The sequence below is a fragment of the Podarcis bocagei genome, assembly GCF_964188305.1.
Source record: "Podarcis bocagei genome assembly, chromosome: 1".
NCBI lineage: Eukaryota > Metazoa > Chordata > Lepidosauria > Squamata > Lacertidae > Podarcis > Podarcis bocagei.
In genome coordinates, this window is record NC_138125.1 from 88,218,939 (window position 1) to 88,238,444 (window position 19,506).

Below are 19,506 nucleotides of genomic sequence, written 5' to 3' on the forward strand. Positions count from 1 at the left end.
TACAGCTGAGTATGAAGACTTTATTTGTCATGACAGGCCTGGAAGACATGCCTGTACCAAAACAAATAAGACACCAGCTTCTTAAATCATTCAGCTAGAAGCTGTACTTGAGTACAGAATGCTGGGTTCTCTTTCCCAGCCGGTGATGAGGTATCTTGGTCCCTTGTAAGAGCAGCATCCTGCTGCTTTGGGGAGGTGGCTGACCATGGCCTACAACGCAGGTGAAGTCCAGTAAGGTGCATGCTAGGCCACCAGTGAGAATGGCAGGAGGACCTTCAAGCAAGTTCCAAGGCAGGCGATGGCCCCACTGCGGAAGAGTTTCCGAAGGAAGGAGGCAGGCACAGAACTGGAATGCAATGAAGCCTTGTCCAGTCTTTCCTGTAAGCTTTGAACCACTGGAGGTCCCCCACGTGGGCTTCAGTTCCTTTGCTGCCTCCTTGCTTACCCCACACACTCTGGGCTCAGATGCGTGTCATGTCCTGCCCGGTGGGAGGTGGCTGTATCGCTTCAAGCTGGCCTATGATGTCAGCGATGAATGGGCGCTCTTGGGGATTCACCACCATCATGGAGGAGAGGAGGCGTTCCAAAGCAGGCGAGTACCTGAAATTCAGAGGCGCTTTGTACCTGGTCTGTCTTGGTTCAAGAACAACCTTCCTTTCACACAGCCATTCCTTACCTGGTGTTCTGGGGCACAGTGAGTTGGTTCTGCACTGCCAAGGCCACACTGTCCCCCTTTTGGAAGATCATGTCGTAAGGCCCCTCTCCAAACATCATACAGTACAGAACGCAGCCTAAGGACTAAGCAGAGGCAAGGTGAGAGCAGAGAGAAAGCTGGCTCTTGAATGGAAAGGTACCTCAAGGACAGGATCTCCCTCCCTTGCACAGGGACAAATTGGGGTATTGCATCTTTTAACTTCGGTGACCAAGAGGATTGTTTTTCCTAAATGGAAATGGAGGATCCTTACCCAGACGTCAGTACGTTCATCGATGACGCATTCACGCTCCACAGTGAACAGCTCTGGTGCTCTGTATGAGATGGTGCAACGTTGGGCAGCCCAGTCCTGCAAAATGAATTAGAGGAAGTCGCTTTGGGCAATATAAAGCAACTGACAAATTTAATAAATAATAAATAAGACAAGAACTTAATCTCAAATACAGTATGTGAGAGAGGGAGAGTGAAAGAGAAAGTAAACGGAAGGCCTTCGTCTCAACTTTTTTCCTCAGGAACATTCCTGCAATGCCTATAATTTAATGTAGTGGCAGTAGTGTTAAAGTGAATGATTGCAGCTTACCAGAGAAAAGGAAACCTTGGGCTCTGCCTGCCCCACAGGTCTCTCAATTCTACATATACCGTATTTTTCGCCCCATAGGACGCACCGGCCCATAGGACGCACCTAGTTTTTTTTTGGGGGGGGGGAATAAAGAAAAAAAATTTATTTCCCCCCCCAGACGCCCGAGCTTCCCCCGACCCCAGCCCCCAGAACAGGCAGCTCTCCGCAAGCCTTGGGAGACCGGCGCGACTTCCCGCTGGGCTCCCACGCCTTGCGGATGTCTGCCTGAAGCCCAAACCAGGTCGGGGAACAGCGGGATGGCAGCGCTCCACCTCCCCGCTGTCCCCGGAGCTTGTGGGGCTGGCGGCGGGGAGAAGCGCGCTTCTCCCCACCGCCAGCCTCCAAACCAGGTCAGGGAACCGAAGCCCGGGGCGCGCTGTGCAGTGCGCCCCGTGCTTCGGGCTGCAGGCTGCTGCCCACAAGCCTTGCGAGCCTGCGGGAACTCCCACCGGGCTTGCAAAGCTTGCGGATAGCTTCCTGAAGCCTGCATTCGCCCCATAGGACGCACACACATTTCCCCTTCATTTTTGGAGGGGAAAAAGTGCGTCCTATAGGGCGAAAAATATGGTACTTTGAAGTGATTGACATTATTATTTAATTATGAGAAAGATGATAACTTTCTAAATTAATGACCCATCACAGTTTATATGCTAGTTTATTTGCCTCTTGTTGCAGCCCTAACCACGCTATGTGGGATGGAAGGGGGAATGCTGTTAATCTTTTGGAGACACAACTTATGGTGACTTTAGTTAAGGAATAGGTAGCTTCAGAGAACTTTGTGAAGTTTTTTTAAACTGCTCTTTCCTCTGTGGAAATTTTCCATGTTACAGAAGCAAAGATTGCATAGTATCACATTGATTGTTTTGCATGGGCAAACAAGATCACAACTTGCTAACATTCCCTTCCACTCTTCTGTTTAATTGCAGGTGTTGAGGGGACTGGTGCCTGCCTGAGCTCCTTTTACAATTAATCTAATTTAGAGGGTTCTTCATCTTTGCTGGAAGCAGCTATTCTCCCATTTCCTTTTCTCCAGGCTGCCCTCCTACCTGAATAGTCATGGCCTCCCGCAAACTTTGCACCTCAATGCGGGCCTGATTCATAGAGCCCAGGTCCATCAGCAGCGGCTGGTCCTCATCATCCAGGAGCACATTTGTAGGCTTCAGGTCCCTGAAAAAAATATCCTTGATTTGCCCAGCCACAGAACCATCAGAGCTCTGAAGTTGGCTTTGAACCTCTTACGTCCCCAGGCTCTGGCTTCCCCTATTGCAAATACTGCTCCATGTCAAAATGTGGTTCTTTACCTTTGCAAACTCCTGTGTCGGTGCTGTCAATACTGATCTACAACTGATCAACTACGTCACCCACTTCCTCCACCCTCCCCACACATGGGCTCTGTTCCAACGGTGAGAATGCCCCATGCTTTCTAGACCCAGCTTCTCACCTGTGTGCATAGCCCTTGTTATGAATGGCCTGCAGGCCCCGGCAGATGCCGTGAAGGATGGCCAGGATCCTCTCCTCTGGCATGAAGGCGTCTTTATCTCTCAGAGTTTCAACTTCCTGCCAAAGGGTCCCTCTCTGCAAAGAGAAGCCCAGGCACGCTGGTGATGGGGATCACACATATTCTCCTCAAAAAATACCGGGCGAGGAAGAGATCCTCTATTAGTGCATTTAATGTATTAGGCACAAACCCTCCACCTGCACAGGGCTGAAGGAAGTGATTTCCTAGAGGATGGCACCATCCCCACTCCAATATGACCGAGAAGATGCAAAAAAAGCTTTTGGGGACAGCGGCTTTGGAGCCAGCCTGATTGCCTAACCATTCCAAGAGGCACTTATTCCTGCTTGACTATGGGTCACCATGCTTCCAGCTCTGAACTTGCCCTATCACTCTGCTGGGGTCTGCTGTTTTTAGGTGACTATTGTTGTAGAACTCTCTGCCAGGGCCAAAATGCAAGCATAGCAGAAATGCAGGAGCACAGTTGAGCACAGCACAGCGGAGTAAAACTACAATAAAGACAACCTTTGCTTTCAGCTTACTGATCTGGGTTGACTTTAGGAAAGGAATGGATGCCAAAGGTTCCAAGCTGACTTCACAGGTTGCTGCCATGGGTCCCATTAAGGGATGCCTAGAGAAAAACCAGATCAGATTATCTGATCCCCTGAGTACTGTGGCAGCTGCCACAAAATCTCATGTGCTGCCAGGTTACTAAATCCTTTCAAACTGATGCAGCAGAGTCTGTAAAAGCAGACGGAGGCCCTTTACCACAGAGGACAGCTCTGGAATCTGGTCCAGTAGAAGTCAAGGAGAATAACATGCGCTCTGAGGCTCTGGCAGCCAAAAAGGAGATGAATCTCAGGGTTCCGCTTGCCCCTTATGCTGTCTAGTAGCAACATGAAAACTAGTGGGAAAGATTATCCAAGGATTTGGGACTGGGTACCATCTATATGCTGATGACACCCTTTCCATTCTGTACCCTGGGAAACCTGTATTGGTTTATTTTTTTAACTTGTGATTGCAGGCCACCTGGGGTGGGAGTCCAAAGGGCAAGATGAAAACAATTTTATAAATAAATACTATGGGACCGATTGCAACTGGTGTAGAAGCAGGGTTACATCAAGTGGCTCCATCCTGAAAATGGTCTCATGTATCCATCCTTGGTGGGAACCAGGCGGCTGCTGGAAGAGACCAAACTCTGCAGCTATTTTCCCAGTATACAACACCTCTCAGCCTTGCATGATGTAGCCACAAATACTACATTTCCCAGCATGCACTGCTGTATCCACCTGCACCTTACACCCACACTCACCTTCAGGAAAGGCAACAGGAGCCAGGCCTCGTGTTTGGATCCCCTCTCCACCATGGCATGTGCACACAGGGTCAGGATGTTGGGATGCTCAAAGAGAAGGTGCATCTCTACCTCATGCATGGCCTCCTGGCGATCATCCTTGTCATGGCATATGATGCGTTTCAGTGCATAGAAGCGCCCATCATGCAGCCCCTCTACTAGGTCCACGTAGCTAAAACCTCTGTGTGGGGAGAAGGTATGTCAGGAACAGAGCAGGGAAGGGTAGGGAAAAGAAAGGATTCTTCTTCTCCTCTCCTGCTGTCTGTATGCACAGTCCTCTGCTCCTGCCCGCTTCTAAGCTAACAAAGTAGTGCTGTTACAACTCGGAATAGGAGATTTTTAAAAAGAGGGAATTATGCAACCTTCTTCCTCTCCAACGATCAACTGAGGAATAAGGCATTAATTTCATGCTGTGGCACAGGAAAGTATTTGTGCTCCTCTCTATCCATCACCACAGCTGGCAAACAGTGCAAAAATACACAGCAATTTAACAGGCTTATCAATAACAATGAGGGTTTCAACCATACACTGAAAGTGTGCCTAACCCATTGGGAATGAAGGTTGGAGGATAGATCACCCTATATCCTGACGCTTCCTGTAGTTTCATCTGAAACATCAGACATTTGCAGTCATCAGAAAAAAACAACACCACTGAGCTGGTCTGACGGCCTAGCAGTTAAGTGTGTTTTAGTTATCTAAAAAATGACACAGAGGAGGGAGGATGTCTGTTTACCAAGACTACTGAGGGAAGACCAGCAGGTTCAAATTGCAGCAAAGAAGACTTTGGTTACATATCAGGAATAAACTTTCCAACTGTAATGAATGAGTAAGCAACGGAACAAGTTGTTCAGAGTAGTTGTAGCTGTCCGCAGAAATATTTGCTGCTTAATCCTAAGCACATTTACTTAGAAGTAAGTTCAAAGGAGCTTACACCAAAGCATTAATAAAATATTGGAGGGGTGAGTTATACAGGATGAATATTGCCTCTGCAGTGGATTTGGTAGATGGGGTGGGGAATATGTGTCCTCCAGTCACATCCAATATGGACAATGGTCAAAGATGATGGAAGCTGAAATCCAACAGCATCTCGAGTGCCGCAGAATCCCTACCACTGGAGTACACAGACCCTAGATGATGTACCTTCCAGCTTTATTTCTTGCTAACATAGTACTCAATGTGTAGATGAGAGGTGTGAAAACTTAGTCCTCAGTTGTCATATACTCACCCCTCCCCAAGTCTATGGATTAAAAGGTAACGTTTGTTATTGATGGTGATGGTTCCCCTTGAGCAGATACATAGGGCTTGGCCCATGATGGTTGCTCCAACATCCTTCAGGTCCTACAGAGGGAAAGAAAGCAATATTTATTCATTTATAATATTTTGTCTCTTGCCTTTTCATACATGATGCTCAAGATGGCTAACAGCATTAACAATTTGAAGGGGCTGCATCCAACAAAATCTTTGCGTTCCTGCAAGGACTTCTGCTTGTGCATTAGAATTTCCCCTCCTCTTCCCATGCTCCACCCCACAATCTGCTCCTGAGGATTGGGGGAGAAACCCAGAGGATACGTGTGGGGGATGCAGAAAGAGGGCAAGTTCCATTGCACAAGCTGAAGTTCTTGAAAGAATGGGAAAGCTTCACTGGATACAACTCATAATATAACAAATAAAATGGAAACGCCAATGAATAAATATGAAAGCAATTAAAGCCAGCAGCCAGCTGAAAGCTAAAAACTTGTACTGTATGAAAGTGTAGCAGGGTAAAACCCCAAAAATGCATTCATCTGAAGTCCTGCCAAAAATAAAATAAAATTGGTCAGTCAGTGACAGTGCAATTTAACGGCAGCATCCACAAAACTGGCACCAAGAAAGCAAATGATCCTAGGTGCCTCAAGCAAACAGGTGCTGGGGGGAAACAAATTCTCCACCCTCTCATCATTGAATCTGCTGACGGATTGAAGAAGAGTATGTCTAGTTAATTTCCCACTTCAAATGTGATGATCAGTCACAACTCAAGATTGAGAAAAATATATTCACTGGATCTTCCAAAAGCAAATGGCCTACTTATGTGGAAATGAGATATCAACTTCATTCATTCAGGATTCTGTGTCTAGTTACAGCAGTCTCTCCCCTCTCCATCCCCAGAGAAAGGGAAAACCCAATTTTTCATCTGAGCAGGAAAAGAATGCATACCATCAGTGGCGTAGCGTGGGTTGTCAGCACCCGGGGCAAGGCAAGTAATTTGCGCCCCCTAACCCGTGGATTTGTGCCCCCTAACCCGTAGATTTGCGCCCCTAACCCTAACCCCCAGATGTTGCGCCCGGTGCGGCCGGCCCCCCCTGCACCCCCCACGCTACGCCACTGCATACCATGCAGCAACATGCCTATGATGGCCCATAACTGGTATCACCTTAGGCACAAGTAAGTCCTACTGAATCCAATGTGGCTTAGTCCAAGGTAAATGGAGTTAGGTTTGCAGTCTAAATCGTGGCACCAGCTGAATTATGTACACAGAGAACTCCACTCAGGCAAGGAGAGGAAGTGAAAATGTTTCAGTGAATGGCTACTAGAAGTGTGTTACAGTTTACAATTTTTAAAGTGCAAGTAATAAATGAAACATTTTGGAAACACCCATGGCAAGCTCCCTATAACACAGTACATGCCTTTGTAAATTAAACAGTTTCTCACACTGGTTGGTATCTGGGGTCCGAGGAGACCTAGTTTTTCCTCTCTCTCCAGGTGACAGCTGGCAACGACAGCTCACTTTACAAACACATGACACCAGCTTCCTACTCAAGTGACCTCCAATTGAATCATTCCGATTTGAACGAGAGGCTGCATTCCGGAGTAGGTGGAGGAGGGGCAGAAACAGCAGAAATCAGCTTCCCCACCACCCAGGAGAAAACCACGCGTGGGCGCTCCTGGGATGAAGGCTTTGTCACCAACATCTCCCTCTCTCCGCAGTGCGGTGCCTAAGCTGACTCCGCCACGAGCGGGGGGGGGGTTACACTCTGTACATGGCTAGAGACACGTTCGCTTTCGTTGTTATGTCATTTTGTTCCAGTGCTGAGCCCGGACATTCGGACTAGGTTCCCGGAGTTGAGCCCGGGCTCAAAATGAGGGGGAAGGGAGCTGAAGCATTGCCTTGAGGAGCCCACGCGAAGCTCTCTTTCTGGCCCCAGCAGGCTGGAGCCAGGAATAGTGGAAGCCCACGACCCTGTCACTTTTCCTAAGGCCCCGCCTACCTGCGGAGATGGGGCGGGGCCGGGGCGGGGGCGGAGAGGAGTGGGCTAAGGACTCACCCGTCTCTGTCCGGCGCACGGACGCTTCCGAGGGAGCTGCAGCGCGACAGAAGCCGCGCACTCCGCCTCTCGACGTCATTATTCCGCGCCATCCGCACTGCCGCCCGCAGAAGGTAGCCTAGCAACCGTTCAAGGGGGCGGAGCAGGAGCTGCGGGAGCGGAGGGCAGGGAGCGTGGAAGGGAGGAAACTGAGCAGGGAATGGGGGGAGGGGGAGAAAAAAAAGAGCTACAAGAGCAGAATGTCCCAGTTTAGGAGACAGAGTGTTGTGGTTGGACGTGGTTAGTGGATTCTGGACCCCCATGCGTGTTTACTGAGGAGTAAATGTGTTGAATTTAGTGAGGCTTATTCCCAAGTAAATGCACACCGTCATAAACACTGGTTTACCTCACAGGGTTGCTGTGAAGATTTGTTATTCCTTTTTTCATAAAATTTGCATGCCTCTTGTTTCTTTAACCCCTCCCCTTCTGAATCCTATGTAAGGCTTCAACATTTTATTTTTTTGTTACGTTTTTAACCTAGTACTCCTCTAAAGAGCTCTATATGCCGCCGCCCCTCTTTATGCTCAACAACCCTGTGAGGTAGGGTAGGCCGGTGGTGGCTAGCCCAAGATTGTTCAGCTAACTTGGTGTTTGAGTATAAGGGAGTCATTGGAGCACCCCACAATTGCCTAACTTTGGCTCCCATAGGTTCAAGTTGGGGGTCACAAGCAAGAGACTTTAGCCAGGAGATCGAAGGAAAGCAGCGGCCAGTAGGCCTGATCTTTATTGTTGCAACAAGACTACCACATGGAAGAAGCAGAGAGAAGTCCCAAACAAAGGATGGCTCCCTGTTTTTATAAGTTTCCCAACTTACCCATAACACCCTTAGTAAAACATCATACATTTGTCATGACTGTGTCATAAATTGGGAGGGGTCTTCTGGCAGAAGCCTGAGCACCAAGCTTACCCTGTCCTCACATGACCCCCACCTTCCAATCTTTAGGCGAAACAAAGGTAAGTATTTACATTTTCCTGTTTTCCCAGACAAGTTAAGCACACCCTTTGTCTTGACCAAGACCCCAATCCACTAAGGTTGGGTTTGGGATTGTTCTTAGAATGACTACCTGTTCTGGTACTCAGGTGCCAGGATGCTAGAGATTATCACCCAAGCAGTGGGACACACTGAGTAAGGGGGTCTCACCCTTCAGGGATTATGGCTGCCCCTACCCATTTCCGAAGTTCCTCCCCTGCTAGCTATTTTCCTTCTGAGTAGAACAATGTTGGAATGGTGTAAATCTGTCATTGCAGTGATTTTATATGAATTTCTAAAGTTTTCCATTGACCTAATACATAGATTTATCAGTGAATTGCTACATTTGGTAGCAGAGTCTCTTTGCCTTTGGCTCCTAGTATGGAGAGGCAAGGCTTGTGGTGGTGGTGGGAAAGATCTCTCACCCCCCTTCCAATTTCCCGGTACCATAAGAGTTTGGATTTGAATGCATATTTTCTCCCACTAAGTTCACTACACCAGCCACCCACAAGACATGAAGGAGAATTAATTTTACTACCACTATGGATGATGATGATAATGATGATAAAAATAATTTCATTTCCTCAGTTCTCAAATATGAATATGAGAAGGGGGGCATTCCATATAATGTCCAAGTAATCCCTCTGGCTTAGAATAAAACTAAGGTGGTATTTCTGGAACCTGATGTGTTTCTCATAATTTGTACCAGTCTGTGACTCTTGATGAGACCCATATTCCTAGAACATCCTATCCCTTTGTGAGGTGGCACAGAATGTGGTGACATCAAAGGTGATATAGCTCTGGTGTGGCAAAGATATGCATCATCCTGCGGGTATACAAATGACTCCTGCTGCTGACTGGACACAGTAATGCAAAGGCCCAGTAAGTAAAAGGTTCTTTAGATGATAGGTGAGTTCTTGTAAGTTGGATGTATTCTATTTAAAATACATATTAAAATGTCATACACAAAACAAATCTATAATATTAATCATATAAAATGTACCACAGTTGTTCATAGAGTAGTGTAACAAACAGGTAATACTATCTTTATTTTTCAGTAGAGTATATCCAAAATAATATTAAATCATAGATGACACTTACTCTTGTATGTTTTCTTCAGGTTTAATTCTGGGACTGTGCTTTTGATTCATTCACTGGACTCTGATATTCATGCTCTACTATGTTAATAAGTATTGTACATCATGCCAAATTTAAACACAGCTTTTAAACCACAAACATGCCACAAACCCAAAATTAACCACAGTCAAGTGATAAGGAGTCAAACCCATTGACAGCATTCCTTAACTGCATTGCCTGCTGCCTAAATATGTGATGTGTTGGATAGAACAGAAAAGCATTCAGTTAGTAGACAAGGTTTTGTTTGTGCCCGTATTTGGGACTGGGCAAGAATCCCCCTCATGCCAGTCAGGTTGGTAAGGACCCTAGGAGATTTGGGATTTCCCTTGTAGTGTGTAGCTCAACCCGTTTGTGTAAGTCTTTTCAAACTGTTATCCCTGCATGCACCTTTCTGCAGTGCACTTGCTCCCTTTTTCTTGGCAAATTATAGTCTGGAACTGTGAGGGGTTGGTGGTTGAATAGTTTTACACTGGGCAAGGTGCAGACTGGCAGGCTTTTCAGTCCTCTTGACCTCTATAATTTTATCATCGGTTACTTGAGTTTCTCTTAGGATTCTGTTTTGGGGAGTTCACTGACAGAGCTAGCTTTGCCCACAGAATCTCCCAGGTTTAGTTCCTTGTGACTTCACTTAAATGGGTTTCAAGAAGCAGGGCTGAGAAAGACTACTGTCTTTCCAAGACTATAAAGATGCTATAGAGTAAACAATTTCTGGACTGGATGACCAGTGGTCTGACTTTGTATTATAAGATACTATATGGCTGAGCATCTCATTCCTATAGAAAGGGATCAGTTTATGCCAGTGGGGTACACAGAGCAAGGAAGAGAGGCCTCTAACATTAATTGTAGTTAGGAGAAATTGCAATCTGTTTTAGTTTCATTATGAGTTTGGAAGTGGGTAGGCTGTATGCATGGATTCAGTTGCTGAAATAGCCAGGCCAGCCTGGTAATGGCCTTCTAAGTAAGAGTCCTTCAGGGAGCAAAGGGAGTGGCTCTGTGCCAGAGGACAAATGGGTGGGCCTTCCTTCACTGGTTGGAAAGACAAAAGGACAGAGTTGAGGGTTGAGTTATGTGAACTAGAAGCTGGAGCCAAAAACAGTGGGTTGGAAAGCCAGAGAGAGCGAGAGAGCGCCAGGCCTGATTTCTGCTGGAATCTAAGGCTGTGGCTATGAGACAAGCAAGGCCTTCTAGGGGTGTTAATGCTGTGAACCCTTCCATTGTAGGCTCAGGTTGTATATATGTGTAGATAAACCATATATCCTAAAGACACTGCAGTCTCCACTGTGCCTCATTCCCAAAGGAAACACAAACCCAGGGTAAATGAACCCCTAGAACCCCTGGAATCTTGCACTGCTCAGGAACTAGGGTGGTGTGCAACAGTATTAAATGTGGGAGCAGGAAGGCACCAAGGAAGCAATGATTATAACAAACAAACCAAAAAGTAAAGGAGACTAATGGAGCACCATCTTGCAGCTTCTCTCAGAAAGAAAAATAAGCACTGATTAATGATAGTGGATTAAATGTCAAAGTGCAATTTAATTGAACAGCTGGAAGTTAAAACCGGATACATCCATATTAGAAGACAGATCCCAGGATTTAGCAGACTGTGCAGATTAATCATTGCAGCAAGCTGCTGGTGGGAGGGAAGAATGTAAATTTTCCATTACTCATAGCCTTCAGACCAAACAGATTATTTGGTTATTTGTAATGTAATAGCCCCCCAGTATTACCATAGATTACAACATTCCTTAAATTATCTGAGGGAGGTCAGACTAGATGTTCTCACTTATTCTTTTGCTGTTGTAGACTAGATAGGCATGTCAGGTCCTTGACTAATCACTGCTTTTGGTGTAGCTCATTTGGATACTTAATTTAACTTACAAAAAATGTCCACATTTTGTCTATATGTATAAAGGAGAATTAAAGTCCCCTGAGGCTGTATACATACCATATATTAAAAGCATCTGACTTTCCCCAAAGAATTATGGGAACTGTAGTTTGTCCCTTGTGTAGTTACAATTCCCAGCACCCTTAACAAACTACAGTTCTCAAGATTCTTCGGGAAAAGTAACATACTTTCAATGCATGGTGTGTACAGAGCAGTAGAAACCTGCATCCTTTGTGCCATTACCAAAACAACAAGATTGATGCTTTTGATCCAGTGGTAGGCAGCTGTGCAGTGCAGTGCCAACTCTGCTGTCTCTCTCCTTCTATCCACTATATAACCTTGAGCAGCACAAACTACCATTTCTGATGATTTGAAGAAGTTTATGTTTCTCATACTTCTGTAATTTGAGTACGGGAAACCAACTCTGTGTTCCAGTTCCTCTGTGCTGCTTCATAATTCTCTCCCTGGGATTTGGAGGGAGTTTTGTGCCTCATAATTTCCTCCTCTGATTTATAGTTACGGACTCTGTATATAGTTGCTGGAACATTGCCTCCTCTTTTCCACCTCTCTGTTCAAATAAGGCCTGTCTTTACTTACTTCCCTCCTCACAGGGACCAACCAGAGGAAGCACCAGGCCTGCCCACTAGCTTGTCATGTGATGATTCCTTGTGACTCTCTTGTCCCGGGCTGAAGCTGTAACCAAAGAAATGGAGCTGCTGCTGTGTGTTTTGATGGTGGTGTTGGGAGGCCTGCAACTCCAGGTAAGCAACAAGAAGGAGAACTGCAGGAGGGTGGTTTTTTGGAAGAAACAGCTGAAATGGAACCATCTTAGACTGCCTAGGGGAAATTTAAGGATTTCCTTTTCTGTTGCTTTAGATTCCCCACTTGCTCTCCCCCCAGTCAAACTGAGCTCAAGCTTTTCCTTACCTCTTCTTGGTTCCTTTCCCCCATCTATTATTTTGCCTGTTGTATAGGAATGGGTTCATATTGGGAGTTCCCCAATATGTAATCAAGCCATGCTGCTTTAAAAAAAATCCTATTCAGCCAAAAAAATGGCTGCAAGGGAGAGAGAGAAACTGGCTACAGTGGTGCCTCGCAAGACGAAAAGAATCCGTTCTGTGATTCTCTTCGTCTAGCGGTTTTTTCGTCTTGCGAAGCAAGCCCATTGACGGATTAGCGCTTTTAGCGGCTTTTAGCGGCTTTTAGCGGCTTATCAGCTTATCGATCAGCTGATAAGCAGCTTATCAGCTTATCGGATCAGCTGATAAGCGGCTTAGCGGCTTAGAAAAAGGGGGGGGAGGAAAAAAACCTCACAGGAACTCGCAAGACATTTTCGTCTTGCGAAGCAAGCCCATAGGAGATTCGTTTTGCGAAGCACCTCCAAAAAGGGGAAACTCTTTCGTCTAGCGAGTTTTCCGTCTTGCGTGGCATTCGTCTTGCGGGGCACCACTGTACATTCCCAACTGTCAGATTCTCGGTGAATTGGCCAGTAATGATGAGCAGTCTGTACTGGTGGAAACAATTTCAGGGGCAGGACCAAATGACAAAAACTTTGTGTGTGTGTGAATATTTGCAGAGGGTAAAGCATAACATTGGAAGCAGAGAACTGAGTGGCTTCAAATTATGATTTAGTAAATGGGCCACACGTGAACCAGTGATGTGTGTGTGTGTGTGTGTGTGTGTGTGTGTGTGTGTGTTGGAGTCCTGGAGGGAGGGAGTCAGACTTGAACCTCAGGTGCAAATCTTGACTGGGATCTTAGAATTGATCTTCCAGGATCTGGAGAGGGATAATGTCTCATAAATCTAGGAGGATTCTTTTCAAAGCAATCACATTGCAGACTTACCCACAAAACAGTCCGTGTCAAGCTTACTACCCAGGTTCCATAGCCAGGGAGATGACATAAATATCTCTTGCTATGGCAGAGGGGAAGAGGATGGCATTCTCTATTTGATCCTCTCAGCAGGAGATGGGATGAAGTTTCAATTTTATACAAAAAATAATAATACTCTCTTTCCCCTCCTGTCCTGAATGCCAGGCCTCCTCAACAGACCGTTCCTTCCGCATTGATTATGTGAATAACTGCTTCCTCAAAGATGGTGCTAGATTTCGCTATATCTCAGGCAGCATCCATTACTTCCGTGTCCCACCTGCCTATTGGAAAGATCGGCTCCTCAAGATGTACATGAGTGGCCTCAATGCTGTGCAAATGTAAGTGACCAGAAGGGGAAGTGTGGCTCTTGGGACTTATTCTGTGCCAGAGTGAAGGACAGAGGCTAATGACTGTGCACAGGTGCTCCATTTTTCTCACTGTACAGTCCTCACTGCAGACTCTGGCCAACATTTAGAGCAGAGAAGCTTATGCTGTCTGAAGGTGGAGCTGGCCCAAGTACTGAAGGTTCCTTGCATTGAAAACGTGCAGCCAAGATGACATGATACATGAGCCTGTTCCAGTACAGCTTTCTTTTAAAATGGAATCACCTCCACTTTCATCCCAACCTGAAAGCTAAGGGAGAAATATTTCTGTTCATGCCCCCTCTTCTCCTCGTTATATTTAAATGTTTGGCCATACTAGACTGAGAACCAGTTGTAGATGAACTGCAAAGAAGGAAGATGGGTAGTATTTGTGGCACCTATAATAATTACATCACAGAGGAAATGTCAGTGGGGGTAGCTTATTATGCAAACTATACCTACTGAAATTCCCTCTTCTGCACAACTATTAAAGGTTCAAGAGCTGTGTCCTCTTTTAGATCTGGTCAGCCTAGGCCATAAGTGTGTGCACTGGCGGAGGAAGAGGATTGTGGGGGGAGCGCACTGCCCCTGGCAGCGTGATCCCGGTGGGGTGCCATCATGGCTGCTCCCCTGCTTCCGCTGGGTGCCACGCCCCCGGAGGTGGCATGTCACGCCCCCAGGATGCGTTCCAGCCCCGCCCCCGCCTGCTCTCTGTCCCTTGGTGCCAGAGCATGAAGCTCCGCCACTGTGTGTGTGTGTGTGTAATGTATTTAATTTGTATACCAGCCTTCGTTTGTACATCTCGGAGCAATTCACAACATAAAATTACAATATAAAAAGAGTAACAAATTCTTGCCCTGTTAATCCTCAAGAATCTCCTGGGGTGTATCCTCCTTGTCTCACCTTCTTATTTCAAACTGAAATATGTATTTTCACCCTTCAGCTATGTGCCCTGGAACTACCATGAGCCACAGCCTGGTGTCTACAACTTTTCTGGTGACAGAGACTTGGAAAAATTTCTGAACTTGGTAGCCGAGTTAGACCTTTTGGTGATCTTGCGACCCGGACCCTACATCTGTGCTGAATGGGAGATGGTGAGTGCTGGGCAAAAGATTCAGATGGGCTAAGACTCACTTGCAGTACCTGAATGCTGCACAATTCACCTCTCTCATACACAGGGTTGCTAGTCATTGATCATTTTATCCTCTTTAACTCCTTACCTTGCCTTATCTCTCTGAGTTTTCAGCTTTGTCTTACCTTTATAGATTTTTAATCTTCTACTTTTTCTCTACATTATCTTTCCCAGTTCTTGATCTCTACACATTTTCTTGCTCTTATGGCTTCAGCAACTTTTTTATGATAACAAATCGGAAACCTACTTTTTCCAACCTGGATTCTTGCCTTCTGACCTTTCCACCATTTCTTATTGATTTGGAGCAGGAGAGGAGCAACTATGGACCCTGACATTATTTGAACTGTTTACCTATTGACCTTCTTTCCTAGGGTGGCCTTCCATCCTGGCTGTTGACAAAGCCAGATATTGCCCTGCGCACAACTGACTCAGGTAAGATAGAACTAGAGGGAGGGGTCAGACCCTCTGGATCTCATGTTCAATTCTGTAGATTTATTTATTTCATTAAAATTTATATACCGCTTGACTGTAGAAAACCTCAGAATGCAAAAAGATCAGGGGTGGGGAACCTGTGGCTCTCCAGCTGCTTTTAGATTCCATTTCCCATCCACCCCAGCCATCATTGTTCAGGAATGATCGGAATTATAATCCACAAGATCTGGAGGGTTGTAAGTCCTAAATGGTTGGTGTATTTGTGTGGTTAGAGGGCCAGTCATCTGGGCCTTCCAACTTCCATGTCTCTTCCACAGAATTAAAGCAGCCCATGTGAGTGGTATATAATGGCCAAAGGGCACTTTCAGACCTTTTCTCTGTACACAGTACCACAATTACCAATTCTTGTCTTAGCAAGGTGTTGGAAATAGGGAAAAGGAGCCCCAGTTGTTGGCTGAGCAAGATGATTCATGCTCCTAGATTACCTGCAAGCTGTGGACAGATGGTTGGGAGTCCTGCTACCCAAGATCAAGCCTCATCTCTACCACAATGGAGGCAACATCATCAGTGTCCAGGTGCGTGCAGCATAGGCGCATTGTGTGTCCCTGGGCCTCTGGTTGCACCTTCAGAGGTTCCCTGATGTGAAACATGTACCTTACTGAGCCCTAAGTAACTTACTATCGGAGTGCAAGTATATAGCTTTTACACCAGGCTCTACTTGGTGGATCTCAATATTTCAGTTAAAAACAAAGACAGAAGACTGCTCACCCCTGCCTTAAACCACTGCTTTGTGCCTGCCTCCCCCTGTCCAGTAGGAGGGATTTGTAAACAATAAAGCCCTTCAGGCACCCTTGGAACTTTCAAGAACAGTATTTTTTCCTCCTTTACAAAGAGCGGAGGTGCACCTATTTGGGTGACCAGCCTCCCGTGCAAATTGGGTTGGGCATCATCCTGCAGATCTAGTGCTTGACAAGAGAGGCTCTATACAAAGACTTACCACACACCTTTTTCTTTAGGCAGGGTGTGGGCTCTGAGTCACCTTTCTTTAATGCCAGCTGTTCCCCAGGCAGGTGGAGAATGAATATGGGAGCTACTATGCCTGCGACTATAACTACATGCGCCACCTACTGGGTGTCTTTCGTGCCTCCCTGGGTGAGGAAGTTGTGCTCTTCACCACGGATGGCACCTCAGCATCTGAGCTCAAGTGCGGGACACTGCAGGGCTTATATGCCACGGTGGACTTTGGACCAGGTAGAGTGATGTTGGGTGAGCTCTGATGAGATTGGAAGGAGGTAGGAAAGAATCTTGCTTTGACTTCTGCTCCTTTCTTTGCCCTTTGACAGAAGAAAACGTGACGGAGGCATTTATGCTACAGCGACTGTATGAGCCAAAGGGACCACTGGTGAGAACGTCTGGCCTTTCCATGTAGAAGAATGGCATCTTATGCCTCAAATTATGCTTACTCCTTCCTTGGCACCCATCTCCAAAAATAATCTGGCTGCATCTTAACTGAGCCATCTTCTGTTTTATTTCCACCCCGTATACTTGACTGCCATGATCCTTCTGTAGCAGTTTCCAAGGCAGCCAGAGAGTCATGCATGTGAAATCCTCACTTGCCCCAGCAGTTACTGAGCTATGAGACCAAAGAGCTTGTAGTCCAATGCTTTCAGGAGCCTCTTGATAGGCTATGAGCTAGCCTGTCTTCTTTGCATGAAAGCAAATTATTCCAGAGCCATAATCCCATTGCTGTGGACCTTATCACACAAAAATTGGTTGGAAGTTGCATATTGCCCAGTGTTGCAGTGCAAGCTACAGTCACACCACATAGACTGTCCTGGGCATTATAGGTGTGAGGTCTGGTACAATGAGATTCCAACACAGAGGAGGGAGCAAACTTGGTATTTCCTATTCCCAGTACTTTGGCAGAAGTGATGGTATTGACCTGACTGCTACTGCTCCATAAATGTTTTAATTCTGCCTTCCTCCTAGGTAAATTCTGAGTTCTACACTGGCTGGCTGGATTACTGGGGTGAGGCACACTCCACAAAAAGTGCTAAGAAAGTGGCTAACAGCCTACAGAAGATTCTAGAAATGGGAGCCAACGTCAACATGTAACCGTGAGGCCATAGGGGAGAGTGGGCAGTGGGGCACAAGGGATAGTACAAAGAAACAAGAGCTAGCACCAAGATGCCAATGCGTAGCTCCTTGCTTCATCTTGTTAACTATGAACCTCTCATTTTGCCTTAGAGGTGTGTGCGCACCACATTTTCACGTCTTTTTGGCCATTTCCCTAGCGGACAAAAAAATCCCTTGCAGAACAAGAGTAAGGTGCATGGTCTTAGACAGTGCCCTAGGCCAAAGACTAGCACACCTTTTCCAAAGCATTCCCCAACTGCTGCACCACATTAGTTCACATCTATTTGTTTCCTATTCCACTGCCTGTCATTGCCCCTTTATTTAAATAGGAGGGTAACTCTTCCCGTGATATCTGACTTTCTTCCAGGTATATGTTCCAAGGTGGCACCAACTTTGGTTACTGGAGTGGTGAGTTTCTGGCTTCTTAGGGCAACTAGGGAGACTTAGCTTCTGGCCAGGTGATGGAGGTGTTGGGGGGCACATAAGAGGTGCTTTCTTCTCACACCTTCTCTATCCAGGTGCTGATTACAAGGATGGTTACAAACCCATAACTACTAGCTATGACTATGACGCACCACTCTCAGAGGCTGGAGACCCTACTGACAAGCTGTATATCATCCGCTCAGTCATTAGCAAGGTAACAATACAGTCCTCTTCTATCAGTGGGTGGAATGCAGTTACTGAAGACATTTTCGATTGCCCAGGTTTTTGGTTCTTAACATATATAGTTCTATGGGTATGATTTATGACCTATTTTTGGTGCTAATCTTTTAATGAGGTGGAATCCTTTTTATTATTGCTTTTGGAAAAAATATCTTAATACATTTTTATGCATATTTATTCTGTGTTTTTAAATGGTTGACAAGTTGTTTGGTATTTTGAAATATTTTGTATATTGTTTTGAGACATTTTTGTAGAAAGTGATGAATCAATGCAATAAATAAAATAAGCAGCCACCAGCCAAGCAGCAGATTTGAGGAGGAAGAGGGAACAAGTGTTTGAGAGACTGTGTGTTTGTGTGTGTGTGTGCGCACACACACACACATGTGCATGTAAGAGAGTGTTTGTTGTGGGGGAGGAAGGGAAAGGAGAATGTTAGCCGCTTTGAGACTCCTTCGGGTAGTGATAAAGCAGGATATCAAATCCAAACTCTTCTTCTTCTTCTTCTTCTTCTTCTTCTTCTTCTTCTTCTTCTTCTTCTTCTTCTAACAGTATAGCATCTTTACACAAAAGGAAGTCCCACTCAGTGGGGCTTGTTCCCTGTTGCATCCATGCCATACATGGTTTGGAAGTTGTAGATGATGTACTTTAACACAGGCACAGAAATACAAGGTGCTTTTAGTTTTCATTATTTAATCCTACCCTTTCTCTAAGCTCTGGGTAGCTTTGCAAGGTTCTCCTACCCCCTTTATCCTCAAAAGATACTGGTGAAATGAGTTAGCCTGAGTGATTGGTCTGCTGGTGTACTGCTTCTGACAGCAAAATGTTTTGAGCTGGCTTGCTTCCCCAACTACCAGCCCAACTCCCTTGACATGGTGTTTTCTTTTTTTAAAACTTCAGTTTCAGGAGCTGCCCGCAGGACCAATGCCACCCCCTACCCCGAAGTTTGCATATGGCTATGTATCCGTACCCCAGGTGAGTGAGAGCTGGAAGCCATTCCCTTACAAGTGCATGTCTTTGGTTGGATGGTGGAGTGAGTTTGCTCTCTTGTGGGCACCTTCCTGAACATTCAGTGTGTTTCAGCTGAGGTGCAAGTTGGTAAGGCAGAAAAGCAAACTGGGGAGAAGTCTGAAGGAAGTGAAATGGGAGCTGGTGGAAAGCAGAGGAGCCTCTGTGATGATTGTATATGAGAGACTGCACATGTAAAGATAGGTACAGGGCCTTCTTGGTGGTGGCACAACAGACTCATTTTTAGATTGTGCTTAAAGTGGTTTTTATTTCTGAAAGCATTTTATGATTGACTCTACAATCTTTATTTGTTTTCTCCTGGTTTTAGTGTTCCTGTATCCTTAGCTTTGGGGTGATAAGAAAATTAACAATAGCCATTTGGGTGGGTTGGGGGA

At 45.9% G+C, this 19,506-nt stretch overlaps 2 protein-coding genes across 8 annotated transcripts in view; one reads left to right on the forward strand and one right to left on the reverse strand.

The window, feature by feature from the left end:
* Nucleotides 1-7,614, reverse strand: STK16 (serine/threonine kinase 16). Of its 4 annotated transcripts, none has more exons than XM_081189242.1 (8): nucleotides 7,480-7,614; nucleotides 5,403-5,515; nucleotides 4,139-4,358; nucleotides 2,773-2,906; nucleotides 2,378-2,498; nucleotides 966-1,061; nucleotides 677-798; nucleotides 1-600 (listed from the first exon to the last, which is right to left on the reverse strand). In XM_081189242.1, exons 2-8 carry the CDS (start codon nucleotides 5,486-5,488, stop codon nucleotides 462-464), a joined length of 918 nt encoding a protein of 305 aa, XP_081045368.1. In that variant the 5' UTR covers nucleotides 5,489-5,515; nucleotides 7,480-7,614; the 3' UTR covers nucleotides 1-461. The 4 variants fall into 4 exon arrangements, with proteins under 4 accessions (XP_081045368.1, XP_081045369.1, XP_081045371.1 ...); XM_081189243.1 differs by having other exon boundaries at nucleotides 7,423-7,522; XM_081189245.1 differs by lacking the exon at nucleotides 7,480-7,614 and adding an exon at nucleotides 6,866-7,146.
* GLB1L (galactosidase beta 1 like) overlaps nucleotides 7,568-19,506 on the forward strand; it is a 14,849-nt gene continuing 2,910 nt past the window's right edge. The window contains exons 1-12 of one of the 4 annotated variants that reach the window (XM_081189206.1): nucleotides 7,568-7,592; nucleotides 12,122-12,271; nucleotides 13,547-13,719; nucleotides 14,687-14,837; nucleotides 15,247-15,307; nucleotides 15,788-15,882; nucleotides 16,378-16,558; nucleotides 16,651-16,709; nucleotides 17,297-17,418; nucleotides 17,811-17,851; nucleotides 17,962-18,080; nucleotides 19,004-19,078. In XM_081189206.1, the coding sequence (XP_081045332.1) occupies nucleotides 12,218-12,271; nucleotides 13,547-13,719; nucleotides 14,687-14,837; nucleotides 15,247-15,307; nucleotides 15,788-15,882; nucleotides 16,378-16,558; nucleotides 16,651-16,709; nucleotides 17,297-17,418; nucleotides 17,811-17,851; nucleotides 17,962-18,080; nucleotides 19,004-19,078 (1,131 nt within the window). In that variant the 5' untranslated portion in view covers nucleotides 7,568-7,592; nucleotides 12,122-12,217. Of the gene's footprint in view, nucleotides 7,593-7,764; nucleotides 8,473-8,507; nucleotides 9,398-12,121; nucleotides 12,272-13,546; nucleotides 13,720-14,686; nucleotides 14,838-15,246; nucleotides 15,308-15,787; nucleotides 15,883-16,377; nucleotides 16,559-16,650; nucleotides 16,710-17,296; nucleotides 17,419-17,810; nucleotides 17,852-17,961; nucleotides 18,081-19,003; nucleotides 19,079-19,506 lie in introns of those variants that run through there. The other 3 variants (XM_081189204.1, XM_081189203.1, XM_081189205.1) reach the window with 3 other exon arrangements.